Genomic DNA, 21,478 nt, shown 5'->3' with positions numbered 1-21,478 from the left:
CACCTATGTATTGGTCCCTGTTTCCCTCAAAGAATTGTAGAGTTGGAAGGGACCCCCGAGGGTCATTTAGTCCAACCCCCCACGACGCAGAAATCTCAGCTGAAGCATCCATGACAGATGGCCGTCCAACGTCTGCTTAAAAACCTCCAAGGAACGAGAGTCCATCACCTCCAGAGGGAGACCGTTCCACTGTCCAAACAGCTCTTACCGTCAGAAAATTCTTCTTGATGTTTAGTCGGAATCTCCTTTTTTGTGACTTGAAGCCATTGGTAGGAGTCCTACCATCCAGAGCAGGAAAAAACAAGCTTGTTCCATCTTCCATGTGACAGCCCTTCAGATATTTTAAGGTGGCTCTTTTATCTCCTTTCAGTCTCCTCTTTTCCAGGATAAGCATACCCAAGCTCCTTCAACTGTTCCTCATCAGGCTTGCCCTTCGTCATCCCGCCCACCTTCCTCTGCACATGTTCCCAGGTTGTCCCTTGTTGCAACAGGGCTCTGAGCTCCTTTCCAGCAGACAGTTAGCACACTCTCTGGCTACGTGGAGGCCTTTCTGTGCAATATCTCTTTTATTATTTACAAATATACACACCGAGCTGGGGTGTGTGGGGCAGGGCAGAGGAGCAAGGAGGTCCCCTCAAAGCAGGTGTCCCCCTCACCCCCCCAGCCAGCCAAGCAGACTCCCCTGGAGGAAAGACCTTTGTCTACCTGGCCCCATCTTGAGAGGCCTCGTTGGCTGCCCCTACCAAAGCCAAACACCCTGGGGCTAGGAAACAGAGCGGCCCCGGAAGTTCAGTTTAAATAAAAGGGCCGTAGCAGTGAGATTATACCCACCGAAAAAGCAACAGCTGCTTTTTTGGGGAGGTGTTGGGCAGGGTGCACCCATAGGAGGAACATGTGATTGAGGCGATTCAACTGTCCTCCAGGGCTTGCTCAAGTGAGAGCCAGTGTGGTGTAGTGGTTAAGAGCGGTAGACTCATAATCTGGTGAACCGGGTTCGTGTCTCCGCTCCTCCACATGCAGCTGCTGGGTGACCTTGGGCTAGTCACACTTCTCTGAAGTCTCTCAGCCCCACTCGCCTCACAGAGTGTTTGTTGTGGGGGAGGAAGGGAAAGGAGAATGTTAGCCGCTTTGAGACTCCTTCGGGTAGTGAAAAGCGGGATATCAAATCCAAACTCTTCTTCTTCTTCAAGCAAGAAGACGTCACCCAAGGGTGCCTCCTCAAACGCTCATAAAGGAGACTAGCCCCCCAGCACAGACTCTGCCTTCCCTCCAGAGTCCTCTAATTATAGAACACCTCGTCCTCCGAGAGGGAGCTGCTGTCAACGTATCGGAGGGAGGTGCTACTGCGCTGGAGCCACAGGGACCCCACCGGGCTCTCCTGCCCCGCTTCCTGCGGCAAGCCCTTCGCCAGGCCGTCCATCGGGGTGCTCCAGCCGGTGGGGAGGGGGGACTTGCAGCTGGAGAGGGAGAAGGCCGGGAGGCTGCCGCCCAAGTTGGAGGGGCTCCCTGTGCCCTGAGGGGTGAGGAGAAAGGTCCCCGGCGGCAGATAGAGGCCTCTCAGGTCTGGAAGGAGGAGAAATTATTATTAATTAAATTTGGGGAAGGGGCTGTGGCTCAGGGGTAGGGAGCCCCTACTTTGCATGCATAAGGCCCCTGGTTCGATCCCCCACCGGCAGCATTTCTAGGTAGGGTTTGAACCCATTGCTGCCAGTCAGAGTAGACAACACTGAGCTAGGTGGACCAACGGCAGATTTCCTGTGTATCAGGGATGGGGAATCTGTGCCCCCCCCAAAAAACAGATGATGTTGTGAGTGCAGTTCTCCTCAGCCTCAGCTAGCAGGGCCAATGGTGGGGGATGGTCGGAGGGGAAGCTCAAGAGCAGGGGTCCCCAAACTAAGGCCCTGGGGCTGGATGCGGCTCAATCACCTTCTAAATGTGGCCCGTGTATGGTCTGGGAATCAGCGTGTTTTTACATGAGTAGAATGTGTGCTTTTATTTAAAATGCATCTCTGGGTTATTGGTGGGGCATAGGAATTCATTCATATTTTTTTTTCAAAATATAGTCCGGCCCCCCACAAGGTCTGAGGGACAGTGAACCGGCCCCCTGCTGAAAAAGTTTGCTGACCCCTGCTCAAGAGCATTGGGAGGCGGGACGGAGCAAGGGCATCCGCAAAGCATAACTGGGCACAACCGCTTCACAAAAGCCTTCAAGGATGGAGAGAACCAATGCTCATTGAAGTTGACAGACGTAGCTAACTTGGCATCATAAATTTCATTGGGTCTACTCTGGTGGGCTGCAACCCTCCCCCCAATCAACAGGAAAAAAGGGGAGAACCAGAGGTGGGTTGGAAGTTACCTTGGAGCCGGTGGCCTTCCTGCGAATCCCCCCCGTAATCCAGCTCCTCTTCGTCCAGGGAGGACCAGGCGCTCAGCGTGGCTTCGGCGATGGCAAACTGCTCAGCCACACCTGGGCAGGGGAAGGCAGAGGGCAGAAGGTGTCAGGGAAGCAGCCGGCTCATGCCCGCCCTGCCTGGACCCTCGCAGGTCTCGGAGAATGAAGCTGCAAGCCAGGCTTAGCCTAAATAAACCGTCGCGCCTTCCCCACCCCAAAAAGGGAGGCCCCCCCCTGATCTAGAACATCCAGGTTTTCTTGGGAACAAAGCTGAGGGCTGGTTTGCAGCTGGGACTGACACAGGGCATGACCCCCTACGCCACCCGGTTCCTGCCTGGATTACAGCAAGAAGACTCGGCCAAAATTCACTGCCGTTTCATCCTCCGGGATGCTTGAAAAAGGTAACATTTGTGCCATGCATTTATTTTTTTTATTTTATTAAGAATTTATTGGTGTTTCCACATAAAAAATAACAAATAAAAAAACAACAGATAAAAACATTCAATCAACATATAAACAAATACAATAAACAATACTAATAACAATAAAATAAAAACTGATACACACCTCAACAACACAGAAACACAGGAGTCTATTAATTAAATTCTTATTTCGAATCTTATTTAGGGGGACTTCCCCCATTCTCTCTTCTGCGTTCAATTTCTAATCCACTTTAGTAACTTTGTAACTAGTTTAACAATCATTCACCATACTTCTTAATCTTCAAATAAACATCTTATACAACTTATATCATTCAACTTATTATTATCACATAAAATCATATTTCAAATCTTAACTTTTTATATCCTTTTTTCTCTTAACTTAGTAAAACTATTGCGGTTATTACTTCTAATTCCTACCTTAATAGTATTATAATCATGCATTTAAAGAGCTCTTAACACCACTTTTAACAGCCATGGCTTTCCCCCAAAGAATCCTGGGAGCCAAGAGCTGGGAGGAGATCCCTCACAGACAGCTACAGTTCCCAGCACCCCTTGACATGCTACGGTTCCTCCAGTGAGTGCCATGGCACTTACTCTGAAGTGTACGCAAGCAGCCTTCGTGAGCAGTTTTAGAGGAGAGGTGCAGGACCTCTCAGCGCCCCAAGGGACATCAGCACCTGGGCAGCATCAATTGAACATTGTTCTTAAGCTGGGATTTCAAGCCCCCAGCCCCCAGCCCCACTGCTGACCTGCTGCAAACCAGGCCTCCTTCAGCTCATCGGTGAGGTCGGCGTATATCTCTTCCTCCGTCAGGGCCTGCTCCCAGCCCGTCCTCGGAGCGCTCCATCCCTTCCACTCGATAAGGTGGGCCACGCGGCCACGGGCCATGGCTGTGGGCTTGGTGACGTGGTCTTTGATGCTCTGGACGAGGCCTGGGGGGGGCAGCAAAGATGGAGGAGGCACAATAAGCACAGGTGGGAACAGAGCAGAGGGACGGAATCTGTGCCAGCCCCACTGAGAGTCTTGCAGGAAGGTTTCCATGGGAACAAATGCCCAGTACTGTACAATAATACTGTTTTGTAGATTGGAAGGTTAAATCTGAAGCTGAGCTTGTTGCCGGTAATTCAGATTTTTCTTTCCTTGTGTTACTAATGCCTGATTTATATGATGAATGTATGTTCTGTGCATTTACTTATTTGCACACCTTCATCCGCAGATCTCAGGGCGGTTCACAACATAAAAACACAAAACACATAATAAAAACCACTATATTTTTGTAGGTTGCTCCTTTGCAAGGAATCGCCTTTGCAATAAACGTAAATGACTGCGTTCTGCCTCTCCTTCGGCTCACAGCCCCGACACATCTTTGCTTGCAAGGCAGAACAGCAGATTTCAGCTGTGCCTTTCTGTGGTTAGCAACCCACCTGCCTCGTCAAGCTGGCACCCGCCAGAAATAAACGGAGCAGAACTCAAAACAGCACCAAAAGGGACTCGGTCATGTTGCTTCCCCTGCTGTTCTGCGAGAGGACGAGCCAAGAGGACGCAGGGTCTGCAAATCCGGCGTTGCCGTGCTGGCAGGCAGAAAAGGGGCGGTGGTCCAGGCCCCTGTAGGGACACATTGGAAAGGGTGCTGGTTGACTTTTTGATCCAGATGCCAGAGTCCCAACAGGGGCCTCTGGAAGCAAGGAATTACCCAGGTCTCCCGAAGGGATTCACACAACTGCCTGCTAAGCGACAGGATTTAAAGGCTATGCCTGACACGTTCCAAAATCTGCACCATTCACTGGCAGAACATTCAGATCAGTTTTTACTCCTTTCTGAATTGTATTCTCTTTTGTGGGCTGGTGTTTGCCCAGGCCTGAGAAGGCAGGAGTGTTGACATCCAGCTCTTTCACAATGAGCCAATTATATTGTGATCCCAGCATAGCAGGGACTGTTTCCGCATGTCTTCCTTTGGTTCTCTCGGGACCATTTTCTCAACACAAACCACACACACACACACACACACACCTCTCTTTAAGTGGGTATTTTCTCCCTCGGCTTCTAGCAGGCCCCTGTGAACAGTCTGCCCAGCAGCCAAAAATCCAACAGGTGAAGCACTCCTTGGCATGGAAATGCAGCGATGGGAAACTTAAGATTGCTTAAAAAAAATAAAAAATAAAAGAGGAGACAATGCCATTCCTGGGGAATTGGTTCAGGAACAGCCGTTGGCCATGACAGCTAAATGAAAACGCCTTGTTTCAAAGTAGCAGAGCTGGGGACACAGGCAAAGGATGCGTGTGGAATTATTTTGCTAAAGTCTTGCCCTGCTTATGGGTTTTTCCAGAGATGTTTGGAAACAGAGGGAGGGCCAGAACCTGGAAGAAGCAGTAGTACACATGGTGCAGTTCTGGAAGTCAAGGGTGCGAGGGGGAGAGCAGGTGTACCTACCCCCCAGGGAAGAGGTGGCGAGGGCTGTCACGTGGTAGGTGCTGGGGGAGCCGGTGTCTCCACTGGTGGGGAGCCCGCCAGAGGGCTTGAAGCATTTCTGCAAGAAGAGAAAGCAGATGGAGTGGGGGGGGGGAGCGAAAGAGCAGGACTGGAGAAAGAGGGAGGGTTTCGTTTTGACAGGTACATCACCTACTTCTGGGAGAGAGAAAGTTACCTGCCCACCTGGCCCACTCACTTATGCCTGCTCTGTTTTGCAGCGGCTCTTTCGGGGTCTCTGGCACCAGGAATGGCCATAGCTCAGAGGTAGAGCACCTGCTTGGCATGCAGAAGGCCCCAGGTTCAATCCCAGGCAGCATCTCCTGGGGGGAAAAACTGCCTGTGCTTGAAATCACAGAGAAGCCGCTGCCCGTCAGTGTGGGCAATATGGAGCTAGATGGATCCCATGGTCTGACTCAGGATAAGGACATTTCTTATGTCCCTATGTCTCAAAGGAAGAGCTAGAGGAGGAGCACCTGCTTGGGATGCAGAAGGTGGCCGGGTTCTGACCTAGGAATCTCCTGGTAGGGCTGGGAATATCTGCCGTCTGAGACCCCGGAGAGCCACTGCTGCCAGTCAGTGAAGGCAATAACACACACAGCACAGGAGACCAGAAATCTAGGACCTCCACAGATCCACCACCATTCCCAAGGGAGGGAGGGAGGTTGGTCAACCCAAAAGCAGTTACCTCGCTGCCATCCTTCTCTGGGGCATTGGAAAGGCCATGGCTCTCTTGTGGGGCAACAGGAGGGCTTTCCAGCTGGGGGGTGACAACAGGCTGGTCCTTGTGGGCGCTTGTGAGGAAATCTGGAAGAAGGAGCAGAAGGAAACCATCAGCAGAGCTTCTTGGGGCAGAAGGGCCTCCTGGGTGGTGGGGAGGAGGCTGTCCTGCTGTGACCTCCCCCCCCCCGGTCCCCCTGCTACTCCCCCAGGCTTCTCCACAAAACTGAGGAGAGGCTTCTTTTTTTTCGAGCAGGGAGAGTGCAAACCAAGAATATTGTAGAGCTGGAAAAAGTTTCAGAAAAGGACAACCCAAATGATGAAGGGGGTGGAGCAACTCCCCCCAGCAGGAAAGATTATGAAGTTTGGGGGCTTGTTAGCTTAGGAGGGGGAGGGAGAAGAGCCGTGGGGTGCAGGATCATGATAGAAACATGTAAGATTATGCCTGGTACTGAGAAAGAGAGAGAGAAATGTGTTTCCCCCCCTCTCTTATAATGTTCAGACCCAGTGGGGAATGGTAGGAGATTCAATACATATAAAAATGATGTCCTGCGCAGATTTAAACAATGGAACTCACCCCAGCAGGAGGCAATGATAACCACGAACCTAGGTGGCTTCTTGGGGGGGGGGGGGAGGATTAGAAAAATTCATAGAGGAGGATTACAGCTGCCAAAGGTTATGGCTATGATCTAATCCGGCATTCTGAATACACTAGGAATCGCAAACTGGGAGAGCGCTGGCGTTATGCTCAGGTCCTTCTTTCCGGTTGGCTGCCGCAAGGACAGGAGGCTGGGCTCAGAGGCCTATGGCTGGATCCAGCAGGTCTCCCGTTCCTTAAATTTTCGAGTCACCTCACATCCGAGGCAATGAAATAAAAACACACTTCAAATGGGTTTTGATGACGCATCTTCCAGCAGGCAGCCGGGGAGCCAGGGGGGGGGGGGGACTCAGGACAAACCCAAAAGCTCCGTTCCGCAGCTGCTCCTATTGCGTTCAGAAAGGCACCTATGTGGCTCAACCCCCCCGTTTTACTGGGGGGGGGGGGTCCTTTCAGGACAAAAAAGTGGCGACTGAGAACCAGCAGGCACCAGGCACCTTTAAAGGGGCGCCAGGGGAGTGGAAGGGTGAGCTCGGCTGCCCCACAGCACCTGCCAGGACCCACCACCTACTAATCCCAGACAGAGGAGATGCGGTGGTGGTCAGGGAGGGAAGGAGGAGGCTGGCATTTTGCACGTGCTCAGAGGCACTTTTCTTTGTTACGCCTTCATATGCCCAGGACTGGCTCTGTAAGACAACGCCAAAGCTTGACCTTTGGGCTTGTTCCGTTGCGCCTTGGCTTGGTGGAGCCATCACGTCCCCTCTGCGCTAAATGTAAGGTTCTAGTCCTCACTGATTTCCAACAGAGCCCCTTTCGGTCCTTTGCTCTGCAGAAAGGAGCCATGGCTTGCTCCGTTTCTTCCCATCTTTGCCTAGAGCAGCTATTTCCTTCACTGCCATGACCCCACCTTTGTCAAAGGTGCCTCTTGGCATGGAGATCTGAATCTTCCCTGAGCTTCCCTCTGCTTCTCAGTCTCTCTTCACCCCTTGTCTCAACAGTCTCAGCACAGACAGTCTGGTGCAAACAAGAGAAGCTGAAATCTGCTGCCGGCAGGGGATGGAATCACAGAATCGCTCACAGAGAAGCCCCGTTGCTGCTCTGCACATCTCCCACTTCCCTGGGAGTTAAACCACTGTTTACACAGCCTTCTCCCCATGTCATAAGCACAGCCCCAGAGTTTACAAACAGCCTTCCTTCTTGCTTTGCAAGTTTCCTCCCTTGCTTAAGAAACCAGCAGAGCCCCCACCCTTGGGGAAGGTCTCTGTGTGAGTCAAAAGCTGGCACTCACGGCTGCTCACTCCAAGAGGCCTCTTCCTCCTAGGGATCTGCTTCGTCCCCATCTTAAGTTGATCCCCAGTACCAGCTTGGATAACACCCACCCACACCCAATATCCTAATTAGGGTCCCTACTGAGTATGTGTAAAATACAAACCCTGTTGGATCAGACCGTGGTGGGCTCATCTAGCCCAGCTTTCTCCTTCCCTGGAGAGACCAAGCAGATGCCTCCCTACAAACCAGCAACTGCGGCTGTGCAGAGGTAGACTGCTGCTGGGTGTGGAGGCCCTAATTTAGCCATCTCAGCTGGTAGCAACAGGAAGGCTAGTGGGGCTGGCAATGGATGTGGGGGCATGTCTCCGGATTCGAAGGGAGCCCGGGGGGGGGGGGTCCCAGCTGATGCTGCTCTGGGGTGGAGTGGAGTGGGGTGGGGGAAGAGGGGACAGAAGGCGGCCAGGGCTCCTCAGGTCCTGTTTCCTACCAGGACACGTGCTCTCCAGTCCACTGGCTGCCCCTCCCCCGCATCCCTCCAGAGGCAGAATCCGAACCCAGGACCCAGGTATTCCAAGCGCCTCCCTTCCCAACGACTGCGAAGGGAGGGGCGGTGAGGAAAATAACAACAGGCTCCCCCCGCCGGGCGCGATCCTGGTCCCTCCGCTGCTGCTGAGCAGCCGCGCGGAAGGAAGCGCGACAGACGCGGGCCAAGAAGCGGGTGGGGGGGGGGCGCGGATTAGCGGAGACCAGCGCGCCCCCTTCCCCAGCCGCCCCCCCTTCCCCAGCCGCCCCCCCTCCAGTTCGGGCGTCCCGGGCAGAGGGAGGGGAAGGAGGGAGAGGAGCAGACCGTCTCGCTCTCCCTCCCCATCACCAAGGGCGGCGGCGGCGCTGCTAACTCGTACCCGGCAGGCGCCCCTCCGGAGCCCCTCTCTCCCCCTTGACCTTGGGTGGCGCAGCGGCGAAGAGGCTCACCTTTGGTCACGCACGACCCCATGGCGGCCGCCGCTGCCCTCCCCGCCGCCGGGGCGCATCGAGGAGGCACACGGTGCCGCCCGCGCGTCCGCTTCGCTCCTTTCCCGGCTCCCTCCGTCGAGGGGCGGCGCCCCCAGCCGCCCGACGCCGCGCGCTCCTCGGGGCGGAGATCGCCGCGCCTCCGACGAAGCCGCCTTGAAGGCGGGGAGGGGCACCGGAGGACCCCCCCCCCCAGGCGAGGCGGAGCGGAGGGGAAAGCGCTTTCCTCGCCGGAAGCCTCCGTGCAACAGCAGCCCCCCCCCCTCCTTCTCCGGGGTCAGGTGCGTGGGCTTTTAGGTGCTCCTCAGAGTAGACCCATTGAAATCCGTGCGCAGGAGCGCGACGCTCTCTGCTGGGCAGATCATGAGCCGGGATTAGCATCCTGCCGGCGGTTCACACGCCGCCACCCGCCGCGACTCCCGACAGCTTTGGGGGCGATGAAGTTGCCAGAATAGCGCCACCTGTGAACAAGCAGCTGCCCCCGAAGTTATTGCAGTGCAAAGCAAGGACCTAAAGATAGACACCCGTCTGCCTGGAGCTCTGCCCCTATTCAGTGTGGAAACTAGCAGCCTCCCTGCCAGGCATGGGGGCTCACCTGGCACCCCTTTTGTCAGGAGAGGGAGCTCTTGCGCCTTGGAAATGAGCCCTGGGATTGCCTACTCGGGCTGGCAGCAGTGGCTCACCAGCAAGGGTGCTAACTTGAATAAAATATTGGGGGGGGGTGCATAACCGATCATAAGAAACGTTGTGCACAAAACGCTTGAATTGCAGCGTCCATCAACTTTGCAAGGGGGCAGTCCCCTCAATTTGGGGTGTGTGTGTGTGAGAGAGAGAGAGAAGGGCAGTGGCTTAGCATAGTTTGCTGGTGCCCAGGGCACGCATGCACGTTGGGCAGGGCACAGAGGGTGAATAGTTCAGTTGGTTGGCATCCGTCTGTCTCAGGAGACAACAAAAGAGTGCACCTTCAGGGGTGAAGTCAAACCACTGGAGAGTTATAGCTCCTGCTGTGGCTGGAGAGACCGATGCAGGAGAGACATGTTTTGTTGCAGCTGGGGCAGATGAAGGCACCCCGTTGTGCTGCAGCAGATGCACCATGGCATGGCTTCTCTCTGCACTGCTCCCTGCAGTCATTCCTCCTCTGGCAACTGCTACAAATGCACAGCAATCTGCAAGGGATTTCCACCCAGCAGCGTTGATGCTGCCAGCCTTTATGTCAGGTTTGCAGACACCTCTGGCATCAGTCAGACCATTGGGTCCATCTAGCTCAGTACTGTCTACACTGGCTGGCAGCAGCTTTCCAGGACTGAAGGCAGGGAGTCTCTCCGAGTTTTATGCAGAGATGCTGCCAGCAGGGTATTAAACCTGGGAGTTCTGCATGCACACAGCCATGGGTAGCTTTTAGCCTCCACCCTTTAGAAAGGGATGCAGGAGCCCCTCTGGCCCCCGACATCCCATGAATGCAGAGGACACCTGACTCCACTGCATGGCTTTGTGCAAGAGAGACGGTGGGACATGGGTGGGCCCCAATTACCTCTCCCCCAGTGATCAATGCATACAGAAGGATGCCAGTTGATGGGGATTGCAAGTGAAGGCAAGCGTGGTGTTGCTGCTGCTGCGGCATTTTGGGTCCTGCTTGGGGCCTCTGGTGGGCCAGTGTGGAGAACAGGGTGCTGGACCAGATGGGCTGCTCTTAACACTTCTCGATTCCACTTTTTAGAGCTCTGCTCTGCGCACGGGGCGAGTCCTTAAGAGAAAAATGTCTGCAACGGCGCAAGTTCAAAGGACTTTATTCAAAATACAAAATAGTAAAAAAAAGACACCCATATGGATGAAACACATTTTTAAGCAGGATAACTGTACATAGCAGGACACATTTAAAAACAAGGCCACTCCGTACAAAACCAGAGGCTGTCTAAAAACAAAGTCTTAGGAGGAGGAGGAGGAGGAGGAGGAGGATCTCAAGAGGGGAACTGGGAAACCAGCAGGTCAAAGGAGGAGAGGTTCGTGGAGCTCTGGCACTAAACCACTTCCAAACTGGGAGAAAAATATTCAGCAGAAGGAAAATCACTATGCAAACAGTGCATTTGTCGATAGAAGAGCAAGATGCACTTCAAAACAAAGCACAAGTTTTTTTTTTAGTTTTTAAAAAAGGCAGGCAGCTGTTTGCACTCCAATCCTTCCTAGGCAGAAACGCCCTGACTGTGGGACTGTGCTAAAATGGTTGAGTGCCTCTGGGATCCTGAAAGCACAGACCCTCCTCTGCTTGGAGGTCTGCCCTATTGCCTCCCGTTGATCAACTGCGACGCGCTAGAAGTGAAGAAAGCATGTCTGGGACAGAGGAAACCGGCAGGATTATTTTCCTGTTAAAAAGACTTGCAGAGAATCCCAACTGGGGTCCTTCTCCCCACAAAAACAAAAAGCACATACATAGCACACTGGAAAACAATTTACAAGCAGCCAGTCCACAGTTGCATCACACTTAAATGAAGGCAACTTTTGGTCAATGGGGGGGGAGAGGTCATAGGTCAGCATTAATTCTTGGGAGGGGATGTTGGCGGAGAGATGGAGAGGAGTTAAAGGTTGCTGGAGTCTTTTCTTCCTGGATTCTGGCCACTCTCTTATCCGTGGCAACTTCCCAAGTAAATCACCAAACACTTTTGCACCAGAGGTATCAGACCAAGTCTCCCAAAGTGTGTAAAGCACAATTCAAGTTTGTCTCACCCCACCAAGCCCAGCATTTGCAAGCTCATTTGAGGTCAACTACTTGTTAAGTCCTGCTCCTCCTCCAAAGTGACCGGGTGTTGTTCAGCAGGGGGTGAGCAGCTGATCTGGAGGGCTCCGGTGTCAGTCTGCGGGGGGGGGGGGGGAGAGAACAAGAGTCCTCAGGGCCAAGAGGTCTGCAGCTCCAGCAATGGCCCCCACCCCACAGCAACTGCCCCGCCACCCCCATTTCCTGGGCTCAGCCACACTGTTTCTTTATGGCCCGACTCCACAACCCAGGAACTTCATTATTTTTGTTACTTACTGAATTTATCTCCCACCTTTCTCTCCAAGGAACTCAAAGTGGTGGTGGTCTGTCCCTCAATTAATGCCCACAATATTACCTCTGAGTAATACCCCTCCCCACTCCCTCACTATATTTAAGGATCTGGTGACTTCTGTTTCAGTGTATCTGAAGAAGTGTGCATGCAAACGAAAGCTCATACCAAGAACAAAGTTGGTCTCTAAGGTGCTACCGGAGAGAAATTTTTATTTTGTTTTGACTATGGCAGACCAACACGGCTACCCACCTGTAACAACAACCCTTGAGGCAGTGAGAAAGACAGTGACTGGCCCAAGGTTGCACCCAGGGTGTATCATTTTGGCCCAGTGGGGATTCGAACTCTGGTTCCTCCAGACCCTGGTGCAACACTAACGACTACATCATCATCACCACCCACCACCAGGGCTTGCCCTTCTTCACACCCAGTGCTGGGACGCCCCAGTGAGGAAGGAGGAGAACATACAAGCCTGCTAGGGAGGTGTGGAAGACCCCCGCCTCAGCTCAGATAAATCTCGAGACCTGCAGGAGCAACAAGGCCAGTGAACTGACTCAGCCTCTGCAGTCAGTCGGGAACCGTCGATAGATCCAGCGCCCTTTTGCTTCAGGTAGCCCCAGAGTTGAGCAGGATGAGTCGGGGGCCTCCCCCCACATTGCCACACCTTCTATATAGGGCTCTTTCTCTCCTCCGCCTCCCTAGGATTCACTCAGACCCCTTCATATACAGACTCCTTGGCACTGCTGAGCACCCCAGCATCCATCATTATGGCCCAAGTACTCCAAGCAGCACAAGACGGCCGGATGCAGCTGCCCTTTTAAAATTACCCACAATCCCCTTGAACCTAGCTTTGGCCTGGGGCATTGTGGGAAACGAAAACAGGTGGCTGCAGCCAGAACTGCTTGCCAGCCTGGGCCCAGTGACGGAACAAGGAAGCCCCCATTCTCTTGCTGCCTTGTGTGGAGCCAAGTCCAGTGCCTTCCAGATCATGCTGGACCCTTAAAATGCACAGCGGCCAGCAGAGCCAATGGCTAGGGCTGCTGGGAGTTGTGGCACAGAAAATTCTGGAAGGCCACGGGTCTCCCCAATCCCTGCCTTAGATCACAGAATCACAAGAGTTGGAAGAGGGCCATGCAATGCAGGAATATTTCGCCCATTGTAGGTCTTGAACCCATGGGCCTGAGATTAAGAGTCTCGTGCTCTACCAACTGAGCTATCCTTCCTGTGGCTTCTCCTTCTCTTAGGAACACAGGAAGATGCCTTCTATCAAGCTACACCACTGGCCCGTCTAGCTCAATACTGCCTACACTGATGGGCAGCAGTGGCACGCCAGGCTCCGCGCCACGATGGCTGTACTCTGCCTTCTGCAGTCGGAGGCACCAATGCTTCTGAATGCCGGTTGCTCCAATCGAATGCTCCTGTGTTTCCCACAGGCAACTGTTCAGCCACTGTGAGAACAGGATGCTGGGCTGCTAAGTGGGCTCACTGGCCTGATCCAGCAAGCTCTTCTTATGGTTGGGGACATTCCCAGCCCTACCTGGAGATGCTGCCACCAGGGACCATCTGCTCTGCCACTGAACTACATCCCTTCCCCAAGGAGACACCCCCACAGGAGACGCCCCTCTGGCCTTTAAGCACAGAAGACCCCATCGGAGCCAAGCCAGGCCCTCCCCAGTGCTCACCTCTTCCTGGAGAGAAGGGTCCTCTGCTCCGAGGTCACCAGCTGCCTCCTCTTGCAGCAGTAGAGATGGGGCTGGGACCTCCTGGTCTCCTTCTCCTCCATCCTCTTTCGGGCGCTTTGCTTTCTGGTCACAGAAAAGGGGCTCTGCCTTCCGCTGGTGGGCACCTTGCTTGCCCTTCAGGACCTCCTCAAGGGTTGTTGCCAAGACCATCTTCTGCTGGGCACATCTGGTCAAATCCGCCGCCAGCTCAGTTGCCTCCCGGGACATGGCTTCTATCTTTACCCTCAGCTGAGCTACGTTGGCCCTGACCTTCTCCAGCATACCATTGTCCTCATCGTCGTCGTCCTCCTCCTCCTCGTCCGATGTGTCTTCAGTTGTGGCGTCCTGGATCTTCAACTGGGCTTCCAGCTCCGCCAGCTTCTCCTCCTCAGCCTTCATATCCTGGCGGGTCTCCTCACACCCCACACAAACCTCCGTCACCTGGAATGTCCAAGGAGAACTCAGAAAATGTGTTTAGACAGGGCACACAGTTGCCACAGCTCCCATTAACATCTCTCACCACTGGCCACTCATGCTGACTCTTGGGACTGGTGGGAGTTGGGGACCCACAAGATATGGGGGACCATTGTTGAAGCAGACCGTCACTTGTTTGTTGCCCCCCGCTGCCCTCACCACAACCTGGCCGCCTTTGAGCACACATAGGGGGAGTCTGTGGCCCCCTCGCCAGCTATAGCTTGGCTGTAATCTCAACCTTCCCTGCCCATGAGCCATGTTGCTCCGACAGGAACGGTGGAGGCCCTGAAGCTTGAATGGGGGCCCCTTTGCAACCAGAAATGACATCTGTTATCTTCTTCAATGGGACTCCATGACAGATCACATTAAAAACAAACAAACCACCACTACATTTCATATTTTTATTAAAATTGCTGTGCTGGATTATCTCACATGTCCCAAGTCGCCGCTGTGAATGAAAATTTTCTCTGCCTTATAGTTTTCGAGTTGCCGCAATGCTCCACTTTTACCACACCTGGGGTTGGACTGGATGACCCTTGTGGTCTCTATGATTCTATGAGACACTTTCAGCCTTACCTGGAGACATTGCTGCGGATTGAACCTGGGTCCTTCTGCAAGCCAAGCAAGGGCTCTGCCACAGAGTGGTGGCCCTCAATTAAGCTGCCCGATACAGAGGCAGACCCTTGGTCCTGCAAGCTCAGCATGTTTGACACTGACCGGCAGCAGCTCTCCAGGATTTCAGGTAGTGAGTCTTTCCCCATCTCTCTCTGGAGATGCTGCCAGTAGGGGATGAGCCTAGCGCCTTCTGCATGCGGAGCAGGTGCTCTAGCGCTGAGCTGCGGCCCTTCCTCCACACAGCACAGGGAGGGTCATGATTCCCACCAGCCTGTGCCTGCCTGCCACCCGTGCGCTGCCGTTCCTCCCTGCCTAACTCTCCAAAGTTGCCTCCCTTTTGCTTCAACAGCAGGCAAACTCAAAAAGCTGGACTTGCACCACAAGGCTCAGGAGGGCCCCCCATTAGATGCCCATTCCCCCACCCGCTCATGAAAGACTAGGTCCCATTTCTTGCCTGTTGGTGCCCCCCCACCCCGCACCGGCCCCCCAAAGAGCAAAGCCTGCTCTCACCTTCATCTGAAGCGTGTCTAGAAGGGCTAAGTGGTCCTGGACTTGTTTCTGGGGAACAAGACAGTGTTGTAAGAATTTTAAGGTATTTTATTTATATATAATAATTGTTATTAATGTACCAAAACAAATAAGGCCACATGTCTGAAAAATAGCACAGGAAGACAGGCCTCACCCCATTTTGACTCCCAACTGACCAAGTATTTCTTTGTCTCAAGAACAAAGGGGGGGGTTGCCCCTCCAGCTACTCAGCAGCCCTCTGCCTGAGTGATAATCTCTGGCATCCTGATACCTGAGTGTCAGAAAAAGGGTGTGATTAACTTGGCTGGGATATAGGGAAATGTAAATATCTTTTGTTTCACTTGATGGGTTTTTGGTGGAGGGCAAGAGGAGGCATGGGGGCAGGGTCGAAGATGCTCAGATCACTGCTACCAGACCCTCCCAATTTTTGATGTAATTCTGATGTATGGAGGGGTGGTCTTGAGCTGGAGGGGGGCAATTTCAAAAGTCTATATAGGAGCTTGCGCGCCTTTGTTCGAGGTCTTTTGCTTGCAAAACACCCTGCTGCAGCAGTAACAAATAAAGGGCTATTGCCTTGCTTTGGGAGATTTTGTATCGTCTCTATTTATTCATAAGTGCTCCTGAGAGGAGGGGAGCCCTACTAAGGCTCTCCCCCGGGTTCGTGGACTCCCTTCTGGGGTTGAACCTAATTTTTATAACAACAGACAGGCGTGAGGACTGGAATAGGAGCCCACAAAGGCCGTCTCCCTGATATATCCAGCAACACCCCCACCCCTTGCAGTGAAAGGACAGACACTCAGGACCCCCATCCTCACACAGAGAGATCAATGAGAGATCAGGAAAGGCTGCCTGGGTGGCTTAGGTAGTGGCAGGAGAACTTTTGTCAGGGGTAAGGAGGTTGTTTTCCATCACTACCATCCCTGACCACTGGCCACACCAGGTGTTGAGGGAGGTGCCCCTAGGCTCCCTTGTGCCCTTGGCAAGGAGTTGTGCCCGGCCTCCCAGAGCAGCCGAGGAGCAGTCTGGGGAGTGTGCAGGCAGGCTGCTAGCCAGAGTGGAGAGGTGTGATTTCTGACCTCCCCCCCCCCCCGGGTCTGTGTCGTTGGCGGGGGCCAACCCTACACCTGCCATCTTTCAAAGAAGTTTTTTTAAAAACTATTTTTGGGAAATTTGCAAACAAGGGTTGCCATATGCCCAGGTTTGGAATGAATGGATTTATTTTTACGGTCACAGACCAACTTACTAAATCAATAATACAAAAATAATACACTAAAAATTTGCACAACAAAAACCATACGTGTATATATACGTGCACAGCAGCATTTAAAATACACAGATTAGAACTGGGGCATTAAAACATGGCCTAAAAATTGCCATTTAGGGTCCTATTCATAGCGATAACACCGCTTGTTCTCTGAGCTTTATGGCCGCTACGCAGTATTTAGCTACTTTCAGGGTAATCTCAGGGTCCATATCTTCTACAAGGCGTTTAAGGCATAGGAATTCATTTAAAGGAATTTGTATGACCGGGGAAATAAAAACCCGGCGTATGTCGTTGTAAATGCAGCAGCGTAATAAGACGTGAGAAACAGATTCTACCTCTGCCGGCAGGCCACAGGGGCAGATGCCCAGGTTTTCCCGGACATTTTTTGTCGATTGTCGCGAATTCCGCCCGGATGCTATTTTCAGCGGATGAATCCTGAATATCCTGGATACGCAGCAGCCTGAGAAGCTTCTGCCCCTGGCAGATTCTCTTAGTCAACAACCCTGTTCAAATCATGCCTCCTACCCAGCCGTTCCAAGTGCCCCTTTAAGGATCCAGCTCTAAGAGCTACAGCTACAGCAGAAATCAGCGGAGTCCAAGCTCACAATCTCCCCCCCCGCCCCCCATGTACCAAAGCTGGTGGTCCTGCCTCCAGGTGAGACACTCCTTCATTTCAGCAGTTAGAAAAGGTGTGCTCCTGGGGCATTTGAAGAAGAAATAAACTCAGCAGCAGCACCAGCATGGTGCCTTTCTGGGACCCATGTCTGCCTTTGCCGCGCCACAAAGTGGGGAATCCCAACTTATATATCTGGGGAAAATAAGGGGCCTCCAGGAAAGAGCTGGAGGTGGAAGCCACCATTTTGCAGTCCCAGAGGTAAACCCCCACCCCACCACGACTTCCCTAATCCAAGTTGCTCCCCGTTCACCTTTTCTCCCAGGAAAGACATTGTAGAGAAAGAATGAACACAAGAGGATATAAAGGCTTCAAAGAAGGAAGGAAGGGAGGGAGGGAGGGAGGTGTTGCACACCCCCCCCATCCAAAAAGCCGTCCATTTACAGCAAGAAGGTGGAAGGGAAACTCACCAAGTTCTGCTCAAGGTGGTCAACTGTCTGCATGCTGTCTGCACACCTACAAAGGGAAATCCAGTCAGTGTCCTGAAGAAAAACAACAAATTTTCAACCCTGAAGAAGGGACAGAGAAGATGAGGCAGGGGCTCCGCTCACAGAGGAAAAAACACTTCTACCAGTGCAGAAAAAAAGTTTTAGGTAAAGGTAAAGGGACCACTGGTCCAGTCGTGTCCGACTCTGGAGTTGCGGCACTCATCTCGCTTTACTGGCCGAGGGAGCCGGCGTACAGCTTCTGGGTCATGTGGCCAGCATGATTAAGCCGCTTCTGGCGAACCAGAGCAGCACACGGAAACGCCACTTACCTTCCCACTGGAGCGGTACCTATTTATCTACTTGCACTTCATGTTTCCGAACTGCAAGGTTGGCAGGAGCAGGGACCAAACAACAGGAGCTCACCCCGTCGCGGGGATTCGAACCGCCGACCTTCTGATCGGCAAGCCCTAGGCTCTGTGGTTTAACCCATAGCGCCACCCGCGTTCCTAAAGAAGTTTTAGTTGCAAGCAAAACGGGGAATGAAACAAACCAGCCACACATGCAGGAAAACTTGGGGGATGTTGTGAAGAAGTCTCAGATTCCAAATTCATCTCTTTTTCACATAAGCAGCCCCCCTCCCCATACCTTTTTATTCTGTAATTTATCTCTTCTCTGGAACCCACAAATATACCTTAGCTTATAGATTTCATTCTTGCAGCTGGAATAATTTGTGCTGCATGAGGTGTTTCTGGGCTGCATTTTCCACAGACATTGCTTCTCTCTTATCACATGGTACCCAATCATTTTTACAGCACTAAAACTTTTTTGGTTTTAGCTTGTGGACAACTTCGAATATGGGTTATTTTCTATTTCTCATTCTATAAAGATAAAGGTAAAGGGACCCCTGACCATTAGGTCCAGTCGCAGATGACTCTGGGGTTGTGGCACTCATCTCGCTTTACTGGCCGAGGGAGCCGGCATACAGCTTCCGGGTCATGTGGCCAGCATGACTAAGCCGCTTCTGGTGAACCAGAGCAGCGCACGGAAACACTGTTTACCTTCCTGCCGGAGCGGTACCTATTTATCTACTTGCACTTTTGACGTGCTTTCAAACTGCTAGGTGGGCAGGAGCTGGGACTGAGCAACGGGCACTCACCCCATTGCGGGGATTCAAACCGCCAACCTTCTGATCAGCAAACCCTAGGCTCTATAGTTTAACCCACAGGGCCACCCGCATCCCTTTTGGCCAAAAAGAAAACAGTGAGGGTCAGCCTTCACTATTATATATTATATTTAAATCATTATTTCAGGCTAGGCTTGTATTTTATTCAGATTTTCCAGTATTCTCTATCCTGCATGCCATATTGCTCTCCACTACTTTCCATCAGAAACTGATTCTATTTCCTAGAATTCCACTCTGAATTTGGAGCTCTGTCCCTTTCTTAAACTAAAATGCTATACAGTCAGGACACTTGGAAATGTTATAAATGTTAGCCAGAGAGTTGGTAGAATTTAGGTGGGCTAATGTACCGGTAGTTTAAATTGTAGTTAATTTTAATCTTGCACATTGTAATCCTTACATATTGTTACAAGTTTTGGATGCCAGGGTTTGTGGGTTCAAGGCATCCATAATTTATAGAGTAATTATGAGGTATTAATAAATGTTTGGAGTGAGCCTGGGTGCCAGATTTGGATACAGCAGTGCTGAATCAGTTTCTTGACCAGGAATCACCTGGGGAGAAGAACCATCACGTAGTACAAAAGAAGGTGTTGAGTGCAAGCTCCTCCTCCCATGGGGTATGGTGAACAAGCAAAGGCTAGGTTTAGGATTTCAGGCTTGGATGGCAAGGAAAATTGTGGCATTTTGCAAGAGGTTTGAAAAACCAAGGAAGAAGGAGGGCCAGTAGAACTCTTGGTGGGCTGGCTGAAGCGGGCTGTAGCAAAGGGGCAGGCAGCATGGCTGGTTCCTCTGCTTGTAGACCTAAGCCTGCTGCTCCTAACAATAATAGAATCATAGAATTGTAGAGTTGGAAGGGACCATGAGGGTCATCTAGTCCAACCTGCAATGCAGCAATCTTTTGTTCAATGTGGGGTGTGAACCTACAATCTCAAGAGTCTCATGCTCTACTGAGCTAAATGATTCCAAAGACCAAATAATCTTCTGCAGATATGAATGCTCTGAACCCTCTCCCCTGTAGACTCAGGTTGTGTATACATGTGTGTGTGTGTGTGAATAAACTATATATCATAAAGACACTACAGTTTCTGCTGTGCCTAACTTCCACAGGAAACACAGACCCACACCAAGATTGGAATCTCACACAGCTCATAGATTGGGGTGGTGTGTACCAATATAATCACCACTTAATAGAGTCTTTCATTCTTATTTTCTTACATTTCCATCACATTTCCCTTCTGCATTTTACAGAAGTACATTTACATTTCCCTTCTCCAAGGTTTGTTTGTGCCTATACTGCGCTTTTAATTACTTTTAATATTCTTTCTGGATTATGCTTGCATCTTTCACAAACCAATGCTTCTAACCACCTTGTTTAATATGAAGTTCTACAAAACTGATTCCCGCCCCTGGTCACACCCAGCGGCACCTCTCTTCCCCACTGGAATTGCAAACCTCCCTTTCACACCCACTCCAATCTCTTCACTTGCCAGTAACTCCCCATCCTCCCTCCCCAGAGGTTTACCCCGTGCAGGGTTGCTGCAGAGTCTTTACTTGAAGTTTCCTCAGGAGTTTAAAAAATAATGCTGTTTCCAAAGCCAGAATTTTTATACAGTATAGCTAAACAGCTGGGGGTTTGTGTGTGTTTTTACAGTTGCCGCTTTAATTTATACCGTCCATGGGTGCAATAAATACCCTCAATTATGTATGCCAGAAGCCATTCTGGGAACTTCCCCGTAGAAATGCTGCCTCTGGGTATCAGTTATTATTATTTTTGCATAAATCCACAAGCTGGAGGCAGCCTACTTTGCAGGGTTGTCGTAACCCAGCTTCACCGCACACAAGTGGAAACTAATAACCGCACGGGCTGCTGTTGCAGGACAGTTTCATTTAAATTTACCAGTTTATTTATGGAAGTAAGTATTCATGCACTCCCTTCTCTCCCCCCCCCCCCCATAAAACACCAGAGCGGAGCAAAGCAAAGCAAAAAAACACACACATGAGACTTCGGAAAGTTTTGCGGGTTTTTCCCACGCCCGCAGAACGCAGCTAGCCAATCACAGCTCGACCCCCCCCCAAAGCCCCGGATGTTCTCCTGCCAGGGCGGCGGCGGCAACTTGCCATCCCAGCCAGTGACTTGGGCTCTATCTATCTGATTCGAAGGGAAGCTTAGAGATCCCCGGTGTCCCGCCCCCGAGACACAGGAAACGCCCTTCTAGAACTGCCAAGCTCTATGGCGGTCGCTTACCCGTCCGCCATCCGACTCCTGTTGTAACCGGCCTCTCGCTCCGCCTCTCCCGTCCTCTCTATTTGAATCATCCCTCCCGTTTCCCGGCATCCCCCGCGCACCCTGATTCGGTTGCAGGTGGAGCGCGCGGAGGATGCCGGGAAGGGGCTTGTTCAAAAGGGAGCCCCACCCGGAGGAGGACAAGCGAGAAGCTGCGGCTAGAGCGGCAAGATGGCGGGTGGCTACAGTACAGAGCTGCGCTTCCTGTTTCTTGTGTGAAGTCTCCCTATTATCCTCTTTAGAGGGGTCAGAGCTAGCCAGCTGCTCCTTAGGAGGGCGCTATCGGGCCCCTTTTAGAGGGCGAATCCAAGGGGCAATTAGCCTGTTTGGTTCAGGACAATTGGTTTTCCCCTCCCACCCTATCCCCAGAAACA

General features: G+C 52.1%; 2 protein-coding genes across 2 annotated transcripts; both read right to left on the bottom strand.

The window, feature by feature from the left end:
• Positions 1-1,246: 1,246 nt before the first annotated feature.
• On the bottom strand, positions 1,247-10,520 carry FAM131C (family with sequence similarity 131 member C). The gene is made up of 7 exons (XM_033156827.1): positions 10,456-10,520; positions 8,861-9,054; positions 5,990-6,108; positions 5,266-5,362; positions 3,585-3,767; positions 2,357-2,467; positions 1,247-1,563 (listed from the first exon to the last, which is right to left on the bottom strand). Exons 1-7 carry the CDS (start codon positions 10,518-10,520, stop codon positions 1,280-1,282), a joined length of 1,053 nt encoding a protein of 350 aa, XP_033012718.1. The 3' UTR covers positions 1,247-1,279.
• A 1,185-nt stretch (positions 10,521-11,705) lies between these two features.
• On the bottom strand, positions 11,706-21,164 carry LOC117052109 (topoisomerase 1-associated factor 1-like). The gene is made up of 5 exons (XM_033158829.1): positions 21,066-21,164; positions 17,623-17,668; positions 13,620-14,099; positions 12,410-12,461; positions 11,706-11,748 (listed from the first exon to the last, which is right to left on the bottom strand). The coding sequence occupies exons 1-4, from the start codon at positions 21,134-21,136 to the stop codon at positions 12,444-12,446; spliced, it is 615 nt and encodes a 204-aa protein (XP_033014720.1). The 5' UTR covers positions 21,137-21,164; the 3' UTR covers positions 11,706-11,748; positions 12,410-12,443.
• Between the last annotated feature and the right edge of the window lie 314 nt (positions 21,165-21,478).

This window comes from Lacerta agilis, chromosome 8 (assembly GCF_009819535.1).
Source record: "Lacerta agilis isolate rLacAgi1 chromosome 8, rLacAgi1.pri, whole genome shotgun sequence".
Classification (NCBI taxonomy): domain Eukaryota; kingdom Metazoa; phylum Chordata; class Lepidosauria; order Squamata; family Lacertidae; genus Lacerta; species Lacerta agilis.
The sequence above is the reverse complement of the archived record's forward strand: the minus strand, read 5'-3'. Positions and strand labels throughout refer to the sequence as shown.